A 12,041-nucleotide genomic window follows, 5' to 3' on the forward strand; every position below is an offset into this window, starting at 1 on the left:
TCAGTTGCTCTGTCACGTCCAACTCTTTGCAACTCCATGGACTGCAGCATGCTAGGCTTTCCTGTCCACCACCAACTCCAGAGCTTGCTCAAACTCATGTCCATTGAGTCGGTGATGCCAGGCAACCATCTCATCCTCTGTCGTCTCCTCTTCCTCTTGCCTTCAAGTTTTCCCAGCATCAGGGTCTTTTCCAATGAGTGGGCTCTTCACATCAGGTGGCGAAAGTATTCAAGCTTCAGCTTCAGGATCAGTCCTTACAATGAATACTCAGGGCTGATATGGTAAGTGCTACAATTCTTCTTTAGAAGAAACACCACCTCCAAAAGCTTTAATATATCACTGTATCCCTGAGTCCAGAAGACCAGAAGAACCCTGGTCTTCCCAGAATCTACCCTGAAGCTGTTTTGTGACCATCAATGACCCTCCTCAGAACAGGGCCTAATACCACTAGCAGTAAGAAATCTGAGAGTAATTAAAGAATGAGGAATGAATGAGGGTGAGAGAAAGAGAGACAGGATCTTAAAACAGAAAAAAGAGGAGAAAAGGGGGTCTATGGACCTGAATTCAAAGTCTTTCGTGCCCTTTTCAGCCAGTAAAATGTAACCCAGGTAGTAGGACATTTGCCGAGGCTCAGAATCCTGATCTGCAAACGGATTCTTTCCTACAGAGCAGATATGAAGATGTAATTGATGTCCAAATCTCTTTCCCTCCAAATCCCTTAGTATAAATGACAAAGTCCAGACTGAGTAGATTCCTTCCCTGCTTAAAAACCTTTCCGCAGCAGTCTGGATGAAGGACACATTTCTTAGAGGTTAGCCCAGGTTCTGTGCTGGACAAAGGGGCAAACCTGGTGTGCGTCAGGGTGGCCCAGACTCAAAACACGTGAGCCTACTAAAGCCTCAGTTGAGACCCCCCGCCCCCGTCACTGTGCGTGGTTCCTGCACCAAGGTGCAACCAGCTCTCTGGCTGCGGGGGCGCGCGAGCCCACCTTCTCGATCGAGACTTCCGGGATCCTGCCGGGGCGGGGAGGGGCGGAAGTGGGGCTTCTCTTGTTTCCGGCTCGGCCATTGTTTTCGCTTCTGCTGGCCACTGCGGTGTCTGGCGCTTGGGGGTCGCCGCCGCGGTGCCCCGGTGAGCGGGCCTGGGACGGGGAGGGAAGTGTTACCAGGGCCAGGGCCGCTGGGTTAAGGCTGCTTGGCCGGAACTGTGGCCGCCCACTACCCAGGTTGGCGAAGGCGGCCCTACCCACTCTTCTCCCCCGTGGTCGGCAGCGCGGTCCCGGTGACGCTCAGAAGGCGCCAGATGTAGAGGCGCCTCTTTGTCCCAGTGCGCTGACCAGCTGTGCCTGGTACAGAGCCCGGCACCTGCGGGCACAGCGATGAGCAGGGCAGACGTGGCCAGGTGAGCGGCGCAGCATAAGCCTGGTTGAACGCGCATGTAGTTAGACGTTTTCCCAGCCTTGCGCCGGGAAACAACAGTACGAAGCATCAGAAGTGGGTCAGACCTAGTCGGAATTTTAAACGTGAAGTATGACTTTTATGAAGGAGACATAAAAGTCCAGATGAGAGGTTGAACGTTCGGAGCTGTAAGGGAAGTAGGAAAATGGCCTTAACTTTCTTTGTGTGTGGGATCTCAGAGCAGAGTCACCGATTTTTACGTCGGTCTTTTCTTTTTAAAGAAGTCGAGGCCTGGAGAGAGTTAGTTTACTCAGGTTACCAAGATGCATGGTGACTTTGGAAGTGTAGCACAGATGCCCTAATTAACACCACGGTTCTGATTTTCAGAATTTTATAATATGTAAACTGATAAAAGTCACCCCACCCCCAACTTCAGTATCATTCATTCGTTTCCCAGATATGTGCCTCAGTATCCCAAATACACGCACATGTACAAAGATGACAGGGAACCAGCTCTGCCCTTTGAATCCTCCCAGAAAGTGGAGGAGGCAGCGGTGTAAGTCATAAACACAGTGTAAAAAGTGTTCTAGCAGAGGTGTGAATGAAAAAGGTACTGTGGCTTCACTGAGGCAGTCATCAAACTTAATGCCTGGAGAGATCAGCAAAGCTTGCTAGGGGAGGTGGGATGAGTGGAAAAGGGTTTGGTATTTCTGACTTCATTGTGTTCGTTTCCTTTTGTGGCCATCCAGCAGTTTGGGGGGTGTGAGTGGTGAGTTATGGATAAAATAGTTAAAATACAGTGTGTTAGTAGTACAGAGAGGGAGGCTTCCAGCTCCTCTTCCTGGATGAGGCAATCAGGAATGCCTTTAGGAGAAAATGGCATTTGATATGGATCATGCCAGATGAATAGATGTTTGTCAAAAGTTTCAGAAGAAAAAAAATCCAAAGAGACAGTATGTGTGGCTTATAGCTGTGTTTCTAGAGCTTTAGTCCCTCCCTTTCTTTATGGTTATCTCTATCACAAAAGAGAAGAGTAGAAGACTTTTGAGCAAGCATTTCCAACATAGGTTTATTTGTAAATCAAAAAAATGTACTGTTCTACAATGCACATTGTAACAGCTACTAAATAGTTAAATAACAACTTACTATTTTTTAAATACACTTTTTGGATTATCGTGCACATCCCATATTTGGAGATCATTGCAGTATTTCAATTTGGGTACCTGGGGAAAGTGGTAGGGTGGGTGGCCAGAATAGAGGCCTCAGACTAGGTTGTGAATGCTGGGCATAGAATTGGTAGGTTTTATCCTGTAGTTCAGTTCAGTCGCTCAGTCGTGTCCGACTCTTTGCTACCTCATGAACCGCAGCATGCCAGTCCTTCCTGTCCATCACCAACTCCCGAAGTCCACCCAAACCCATGTCCATTAAGTCAGTGATGCTATCCAACCATCTCATCCTCTGTCGTCCCCTTCTTCTTCCCTCAATCTTTCCTGTAGTTAGGTGATAGAAACCACTGAAACTTTTAAAAAGGAAGTCACTTGGAGAGATGCTTAGAGAGTCTGCCTTGATTGTGCTCTTTTTCCCCCCATGAAGGTTTACCTTTTAACTGGAGGGTCTGTCATCAGCTTAAGGCTGAACACTCTGGGGAATCTGATTTCTCTCTTGATGTTTCTGTAGGTGACACGTCCATCACCCTATATCCTCAATTCTGACAATAGCTTCTGAGACCCGAATTACAGACCATCATTTTAATTGAACATAAACTGCAACTGCAACAAACCTCTCTTTGGTGTCACAATGGCTACCCAAGGCAGGGGAACTTCAAGCCTCATCCCCAGGGGTGCTGTTCTCCAGAGACAGGAGGGCTGCCTGACCGTGAAACAGGAGCCAGGGAGCCAGACCTGGGGGCATGGCTGCAGTCTCCAAAAGAATCACCCTCCCGTCTGTGAAATTTTCCGGCTCCACTTTAGGCAGTTATGTTATCACGAGATGTCTGGGCCACAGGAGGCACTGAGCCGGCTCCGGGAGCTGTGCCACTGGTGGTTGATGCCAGAGGTGCACACCAAGGAGCAGATCCTGGAGCTGCTGGTGCTGGAGCAATTCCTGAGCATCCTGCCTGGGGAGCTCCAGACCTGGGTGCAGATGCATCACCCTGAGAGTGGTGAGGAGGCTGTGGCTGTGGTGGAGGACTTCCAGAGACACATCAGTGGACCAGGAGAGGTGAGCAACTGAATCTAGGTTGGCATCTGGAACTGTTCTCTACTGCTTGGGGTAGCCTAGGAATAGGCATTCTCCATTCCATAGTCTCTAAACTGGTTTCCCTTTAGGATTCCTGAGCCAGTGCCACTTTTTTTTTTTACAAAGAGTTTTGTGCTCCCAGCCTTAAAAATGCAGGGCCCAGCCAAGTTCTATGAATTGCTTTGTGAAATACTGTGTTGTAAACCTGGCTTAAGCCTGGAGTGCCACACAGTGCTGCTGACACACAGAGGATCTGCACACTGGTTAGAATAGGGAAGCATATCAGGGAGAAGTAGCCCTGAAGATGTGCTGGTAACATGATCCCTCATTTGAGAAGTTTCTCATTACTTCCTTGGACTTCTCAGAGTTAATGGGCTCTTTTCCTGCCTTTCAGGTTCCTTATGAGATGTGACAGGTCTGGGCTTCAGCATCATTTTTTTCCTTTGTAGCTTTCCAAACCCAACTGATATCTTTCTGCTTCTTTAATTCTAATTTTGATGTTTCCCTATTTTCTAGAATTCTTTCAAGTTTTAAGTCAAGGTAATGCAAATGAAAGGGAAGCTTGGAGAAGTCACCAGTGTCATAACAGTGTGAACACTGACTTCTAGGATCACAGAGCTAACTAGCTCAGTGACCATGTGTATCAGTCAGAATTCAGCCAGAGAAACAAAACCAGTAGGAAATTATATATTGGGCTGGCCAAAAAAGTTTGTTTGCGTTTTACCATAAGATGTTATGGAAAAACCCAAATGAACTTTTCAGTCAACCCAGTGTATGTCTGTTGCTAGAAAGTGACTTGTGTCACTATGGGACCTTGTGAGTCTAGTCAGGAATTTGCAAGGCAGGTTGTCAGAAAGTTAGGCTAGAACTGTCACTCACAGGCTGAAGCAGCTGTCCACAGCAAGAATTCCTTCTTCATGGAACCTTCAGTTCTGATTTTAAGACCTTGCTACTGTTTAAATCAAGCTCATCCAGACTATGTAAGAGAACTGATTATGAATTTTCATCACTTGTATAAAGTATCATCACAGCAACACCTAGATTAGAGCTAAATTGACATCAAAAGAAGATCACACTGTGGATAATCAGTTCTTTCTGATGAGTCCTCAATTGCTTCTCTTGTAACTGAGCAGGATGGATTAGGGTCCCCTCTACATTGCTTCCTTTGTGCTTCACCAGGGAAAACCAGTATGTGAAATTTCCCAGGTACCCAGTACAGCATTCTATTAAGTGCTTTTTCAAAAATGATTATATGTCTGGGCCTAGGAAATCAGTTCCAGTTGATTGGAGTCCTAGGGTTAGACCTTTTTCCAAAAGTCTAAATGCTTTGACAGTATCAAATCCATTGTTCGATCATTATTTTCTTGGGTATGCAAGTAAGTGAAAATCGCTCCATTATGTTCATCTCTTTGCGTCCCCATGGACTGTAGCCCACCAGGCTTCTCTGTCCTTGGAATTATCCAGGCAAGAATACTGAAGTGGGTTTCCATTCTCTTCTCCAGGGGATCTCCCCGACCCAGGGATCGAACTCAGGTCTCCTGCATTGCAGGTGGATTCTTTACTGTCTGAGCCACCAGGGAAGCCCATAAACAAGTAAACACAGGAATAAGTTAATTATCAGCAGAGTCTAGAGGGCAACTTGGCTCAACCATAGTCAAGGACAAGTGGTTGTGGAAATGTTTAGCGTGCCATTTAGTGAGGAGTGTAGAAAGATTTCCCTATCTTCTGCCTTTTGCTTAAGCATAAGAGAATATCCCCTGCGTTAAAACTGTCTCTTGGGACTTCACTGGTCATCTAGAGGTTTAGATGCCGTGCTTCCAATGCAGGGGGGCCAGGTTTGACCTCTGGACAGGGAACTAGATCCCACATGCCATAACTAAGAATTTGCATGTCACGACTAAAAGATGCCTCATATAGCCAGATAAATAAATAATAATTTTTTTAATTAAAAAGAAATACTGTCTTTTATCCTGGGAGCCTCAGAAAAAAGGTGACTGAGTCACAAACCCAAGAGAATGACTTAACAGTTGACAGTCAGGGCCAGTGAACACTCATGGGGCTCTAACCTAGAAGTGAGATCTATGGACTCCATTTCTTACTCTGCTGCTGTTGTCAGTTTAAGTTTTTCGACATGAAAACATGTGAACACGGCTATCTCACCTAGCCTGAACTCAGAAAGTGTTTTTATGACTAAATGAAAAAAAAACAAAACAAAAAAACCAGAGGCTTTTTCATGAAAGTTTGCCAGGAGGAGATGACAGGATGTCATTTTGATCAGCAGGAGTGAGTGAGCATGTGCGTTTGTGTACACTGGGGCCAGAGAGGGTTGTAGGGACATCCCTGCTGGGTTGCAGAACCACGCAGTTTACAAAATGCTTTATATCTGTTTTAATTTGTGTTCCTAGCAAGCTTCCAAATAGTAGCGCAAATAGTGATCATCTCCATTTGACAAGCGATGCAAGTACAGAGAGGTTAATTGGGTTATCTAAGATGACAGAGCTAGTGTGTGTAAGATGACAGAGCTAGTGTGTGTGTTTGTGTTAATCGCTTAGTCGTGTCTGACTCTTTAAACATTCCCTTTGTCCCTGTGTATGGGACCAGGATTTTCAGCTTCCTATATTTGAAGCCACTACCTTTCCCCTAATGTGTTGCTGTGGAATGCTATCGGGATGAAAATTGGAATGGGGTTTTCATGGCCTGCGAGAAAAGGATCCCTATGAGTCCTAGGGAATGAATAGGAACTTTATCAGGATTTAATTACCAGTGGTTTACAAGGTTGTGTTATCACAGTGTGGTTAAGTTCTGTCCTCTGCCAGTATCCACAGCTGCTGTGTTTAAGAGTGCTAAGTCCTATCGATAAGAACCATCCAGTGGAGAGATGGGGAACCACAGGCCCCAAGGACCCTCTTGGACCTACCATTTCATTGGAGGGATACACGCTAAAGGAGAGAGCCCTCTCACTTCTCAGGAGATGTAACCCAAGAGGGCAAATCCAGTGTACTTTGTTGAAGAAGTTATTCTCACCTTATGGTGTATCTGCCAGAATGAGTGAGCTTATAAATATGACTTATTTAAGATAACCAACAAGGACCTACTATATAGCACAAGGAACTCTACTCAATATTCTGTTATAATCTAAATGAGAAAACAATTTGAGAAAGAGTGAATGTGTGTAATATGTATAACTGAATTACTTTGCTATACACCTGAAACTAACATGGCATTGTAAATCAACTATATTTCAGTTTTTTTTAAATGTGATTTATTTAGATATTTTAGGTTTTCTGCTCCGAATGCTGGTAAAAGTAGTAACCATGAGATTATGAGGAACTGATTTGATGACAACAAGCAAGGGTTAGAAATAAAAGGTCTGTACTGAGATAATCTCAAGGTCTCTAAAGATTGGTGTTAACTGATCCTATTTGACTTTTTTTTTTTTTAATTCTTTTGTTTCCTGTTTGACTTCTTACATAAATTTTTGGAGAGAGGTAGTACATACTAAAAAAAACCAAGTTTTCTTTTTTTAATTTATTTTGACTGCGCTGGATCTTTGTTGCTGCTTGCAGGCTTTCTCTAGTTGCAGTGAGCAGAGGCCACTCTCTACTTGCAGTGCATGGGCTTTTCATTGCAGTGACTTCTTTTGTTGCAGAGCATGGGCTCTAGGCATACAGGCTCAATAGTTGTGGCACGGAGGCTTACTTGCTCCAAGGCATGTGGAATCTTCCCAGAGCAAGGATCAAACCCGTGTTCCCTGCATTGCAAGACAGATTCTTTACCACTGGACCGCCACAGAAGTTCCTGAAAACCAAATTTGCAGGTCAGTCAGTCAGTTCAGTCGCTCAGTCGTGTCCGACTCTTTGCGACCCCATGGACTGCAGCACGCCAGGCTTCTCTGTCCATCAGCAACTCCCGGAGCTTGCTCAAACTCATGTCCATTGAGTCAGTGATGCCATCCAACCATCTCTTCTCATCCTCTGTTGTCCCCTTCTCCTCCTGCCATCATTCTTTCCCAGCATCAGGGTTTTTTCTAGTGAGTCAGTTCTTTGCATCAGGTGGCCAGAGTATTGGGAGTTTCAGCTTCGGCATCAGTCCTTCCAAGGAATATTCAGGACTGATTTCCTTTAGGATGGACTGGTTTGATCTCCTTGCAGTCCAAGGGACTCTCAAGAGTCTTCTCCAGCACCACAGTTCAAAAGCATCAATTCTTCAGTGCTCAGCTTTCTTTATAGTCCAACTCTCACATCGATACATGACTACTGGAAAAACCAAAGCTTTGACTAGACGGACCTTTGTTGGCAAAGTAATGTCTCTACTTTTTAATATGCTGTCTAGGTTGGTCATAACTTTCCTTCCAAGGAGCAAGTGTCTTTTAATTTCATGGCTGCAGTCACCATCTGCAGTGATTTTGGAGCCCCCCAAAATAAAGTCTCTCACTGTTTCCATTGTTTTCCCATCTATTTGCCATGACGTGGTGGGACCGGATACCATGATCTTAGTTTTCTGAATGTTGAGTTTTCCCTAGACAGCATATTAAAAAGCAGAGACATTACTTTGCCAACAAAGGTCCGTCTAGTCAAAGCTATGGCTTTTCCAGTAGTCATGTATGGATGTGAGAGTTGGACTGTAAAGAAAGCTGAGCACTGAAGAATTGATGATTTTGAATTTTGGTGTTGGAGAAGACTCTTGAGAGTCCCTTGGACTGCAAGGAGATCCAACCAGTCCATCCTAAAGGAGATCAGTTCTGAATATTCTTTGGAAGGACTGATGCCGAAGATGAAATTCCCAATACTTTGGCCACCTGATGCGAAGAACTGACTCACTAGAAAAGATCCTGATGTTGGGAAAGATTGAAGGTGGGAGGAGAAGGGGACGACGGCAAAATATCAAGAGGAAGGCATTCAACATAATGCCACCATTGGGCTAAGTATTGTTCTAGGAACACATGATCAAGACAGAGTTCTCACCCCTAGAAAGCTTATATTTCACTGGCAGAGAAATAGACAATAAAGTAATAATAAATAAGGCAATTAAAAATTAATACGTGCCATAGAAAATATTATCAAGTAATTTGGGAGAGAGAATGACTATCCTTGCTTTGTCAGCATGGTGAGGGATGGTCTCTCTGAAGACAAGGTACTTTTGCTGAGAGAAGTTAGAAAAGCTAAGGTTTATCAGCTGCTGTATTGGGATATTGCTCCAGGTGTCAGCCTTGGGAGCATAATTCATGCACATACAGGTACACACACCTATCACTTTTTACTTCCTTGGTACTTCTGATTGATCTGTTCTGTAGGATAATGCCCTTGGGAGTGTACAGAGTTACTGTCTTGACTCCTTTTTCTAGGTGGTTCTTCATGAGCACATGTGTGTCTGAAGCACTGGCCCAGAGTGGAAATAGTTCTATAATCTGGTCTTGAAGCTCCTGCCAAGAGGGGCAACAGAGGGATGGCAAGTAGGACTGCAAGCTGTAGATCCTGCTTGGACAGTATTCTCCCACTTGGCTAACCTGGTAGGGCTAGAAGGACCCTCTGGCTCTTCTTTTCCTGGCTTCCTCTCTTGGGGGTGCTTCCTAGAGGTCTTGGGTTCTGTACCTTCATGAATGCTGTTTTGGACACAATTTTATTTCCTTGTCTCTAGGTTTCAGCTCCAGGGTGGGAGCAGGAGATACATTCTGAAGAGAAGACAGCCTTGAGTGCAACACAGGAATCTCCTTCTGCCTCACCCCACAGTGAGGATTCAGCCCTGGGAGCCCACCTGGAGCCTCCTTGTGATCCTGGGGCACACCACCACCTCTCCAGTGGGCACTCTGGTACTCACCTCCCTGGCTCTGGCCTTCAGTCATTCTTCTTTTCTTTCCTTTGAAGTCTTCCTTTCCTTCCTCTCCCATCTCCCACCCCACTGGCCCCTTATCACCCTTCCCTGTGTCTTTCTTCCCTGGTGACTTCATTCCTTTTGCTTATTTTCCAGTCATTTATGTATTTAGTGCGTTTTTATCAAGCACGTCTCATGCAAAGACACTGTTGAGGACCAGAGAGATGTACTACACCATCAATACTTATAAAGAGCTTGTTCTCTAGTTGCCAGAGGGTCAGTCCTAAGTGCAAGAAGAGGCAACCTCATAAGATAACGTCTGAGTGATATCAGTCCCCAGGCATTTGAGGCCATCACAGATGAGCCATGTGGGCATTGTAAACAGTGAGCAAAATCATTGTGGGTTGGAGTGGCTGGAGGATGTTTCGTGGCAGAGGGATTGAACAGTGAAAAACGGGGAAGGGATTAGAAGGGGGGAGAGAGGTGGTCGGTGCCAGAGCAGAGTGTAAAGCAAAGGCTCGCTAAGTTGGGAGTTCCTTGGACTGCATTGAGGTACGGTCAGGAAGGACTTATCTGGGAGCCTGGGTTCTACTTGTGTAGGGCCTTTGGGTGGAGCCCGGGAAAATTTGTGGGGTAGGTGAAGTGTTAGAAAACAGTATGCCAGAAGGATTATGTGGCACATGAGCACTGTGGATAGACTGAGGAGCCCAGTGGCCAGGAGCCTTAGGAGGAGGCTAGTGTCAGAGAACAGAAGTAATTGCCTGAGCGGGCTTGGGTGGAATGAAAAGTGATAGATGTGACACACATTTGAAGGAAGAATTCATGAGACAATGGAGGGGAGGGGGAATTAGTGGGTTTTGGATGATGTTTAGAATCACTGAGGAAACTTGGGAAGTCAGAAAAGGAAGATGGAAACATGCATTTTAAACAGTGAACTTAAGGTCTTGTGGGACACCGAAATGAAATGTCCAAATAGGCAGCTGGAGGCTTGTGGTAGGGGTCTCAGAGAACTGAGAACTTCAGAGCAGCATTAGAGAATGGGAGCCATGAGATCTCTGACAGAGGGAAGAGGGGCACTCTGAGGCCTAAGTTCCTGCAGCATCCTTGATGAATGGGCAAATGAAGAAAGAGGCCCCACAGCGTAAGGGGCAGAGAGGTAGGGGGAGGGCAAGCAGGCTGCTGCTGGGGAAGCCACGGAGGCGAGAAGGTGGTCAGAAGTGTAGCTTCCTACCTAGGGTCACAGAGAGAGGACTGGAAGGAGCTGGCAGCTCTGTTTGACCAGGGGCCTTCTGCATCTCCAGGGAAAGTTCACAGCTTACATGGATAACACCTTTATGGACTAGGTGTGAGGGTCAGTGTATGCAGAGCTGCTTGGGTTCTCTTGAATCCATTTACTGGGATACAGACCTCCTCTTTGGAGACGAGCAGGGCTGGTCCCACTCAGAGATTTCTTTCCTCCCTCAGCTCAGGGTGTTTCCCCAGTGCTCGCCCTTCCCCAAGTGGGGAACTTAGGAGACCAAGCAGCAGCAACTGTGCTTCGGATGGTCAGGCCCCAGGTGAGCTTCCTGAGTTCCAAGTCTGTGACCCAGGAGTAGCAGGGCCTCATCTCTGGGGGTCTGACCCATTCTGAGCCTGCTCCTGTGGCTTCCCTGCCTAGTTGCTTCCCCTGGAGCTGGTCCTGTCCACTGAGTTCATGGACTGTATCTTACCTTGAACTTGTCCTTTTATTACTGTGTCCTCCTAGCTTCCCTCTGTCTCCCTACCCCTTTGGCCACCAGGTACCCAATCCTGTGCTCTTGGTAACCCTGATGACTTGGCCCCTTAGGCTGGAAATGTCCCTGAGCAGTAAAAGCTTGTCATTCCAGGAGGCTGCAAAGTTGGAGTTCCTGTCTGTGAACTATACTCAGAAGTGGAAAGGTGCAGCACTCAACCAGAGAGCCCTGTACCAGAACATCATGCTGGAAAACTGCCACAGCCTGGCCCCATCGGATAATGACTCTGCTCCCCAGTAATTTAGAGTCGGCCCTCTTTGCTGTGTTCTTATCCTTTTAAATTACAAAAATATAAAGAGACAAAGTGGGGAGAATAATGAAATGAATTTCTCTACATCATCACCCACTATTAATTAACTTTATCTTTACTTCCTTATTAATTAAGCTGGGCTGGTTTAATTAGAATTTGTAGTTGGATGGAATAGAGAGCCACTCAATTACTGTTAGTCATGAGCTAAATTACTTACAATAAGGCTGAAGGAATGGAAACCCTGAGCAGACTGACCAACTAGACCAGACTTTGGGAAAGAAAGCCTTGTGGGAGCCTAGGAGCCTTGCAGCAGAAGTGAAAGGGTTTTCATGGCATTGTCTTCAGATAGCATCACCCCACGTATCTGTTTCCAGTTGTCACTGAGATCCATTCTCTTCACTTTGAATGTTTTTTCTTTCTCTGAGCTCCTTAATTAGCCTTTCCGTTTCCTTATATGTTCTGGTTGCTGTGGCTCCTGATGGATTTTTTTCTCCATAGATCATATCAACTTGAGCTCCTATTTCTTAATTTCCTTCGTTTCCTACTTTCAGTTCATAATTAAATATCATCTTT

The 12,041-nt window shown here is 45.7% G+C and overlaps 1 protein-coding gene across 6 annotated transcripts in view; it reads left to right on the forward strand.

Annotated features, from left to right (window-relative positions):
* The first annotated feature begins 1,028 nt into the window (after window positions 1–1,028).
* The window catches only part of ZNF660 (zinc finger protein 660), a 31,785-nt gene continuing 20,772 nt past the window's right edge, over window positions 1,029–12,041 (forward strand). For 2 of the 6 annotated variants that reach the window (XM_081527825.1, XM_081527826.1), the window contains exons 1-3: window positions 1,029–1,131; window positions 3,075–3,617; window positions 9,273–9,444. In XM_081527825.1, coding sequence (XP_081383951.1) covers window positions 3,195–3,617; window positions 9,273–9,444 — 595 coding nt within the window. In that variant the 5' untranslated portion in view covers window positions 1,029–1,131; window positions 3,075–3,194. Of the gene's footprint in view, window positions 1,402–3,074; window positions 3,618–7,305; window positions 7,453–8,979; window positions 9,145–9,272; window positions 9,445–10,910; window positions 11,003–11,311; window positions 11,431–12,041 lie in introns of those variants that run through there. The other 4 variants (XM_081527824.1, XM_081527827.1, XM_081527829.1 and 1 more) reach the window with 4 other exon arrangements.

The sequence above is a fragment of the Giraffa tippelskirchi genome, chromosome 9, assembly GCF_054371585.1.
Source record: "Giraffa tippelskirchi isolate mGirTip1 chromosome 9, T2T-mGirTip1v1.2.pri, whole genome shotgun sequence".
In the NCBI taxonomy this organism is placed as follows: domain Eukaryota; kingdom Metazoa; phylum Chordata; class Mammalia; order Artiodactyla; family Giraffidae; genus Giraffa; species Giraffa tippelskirchi.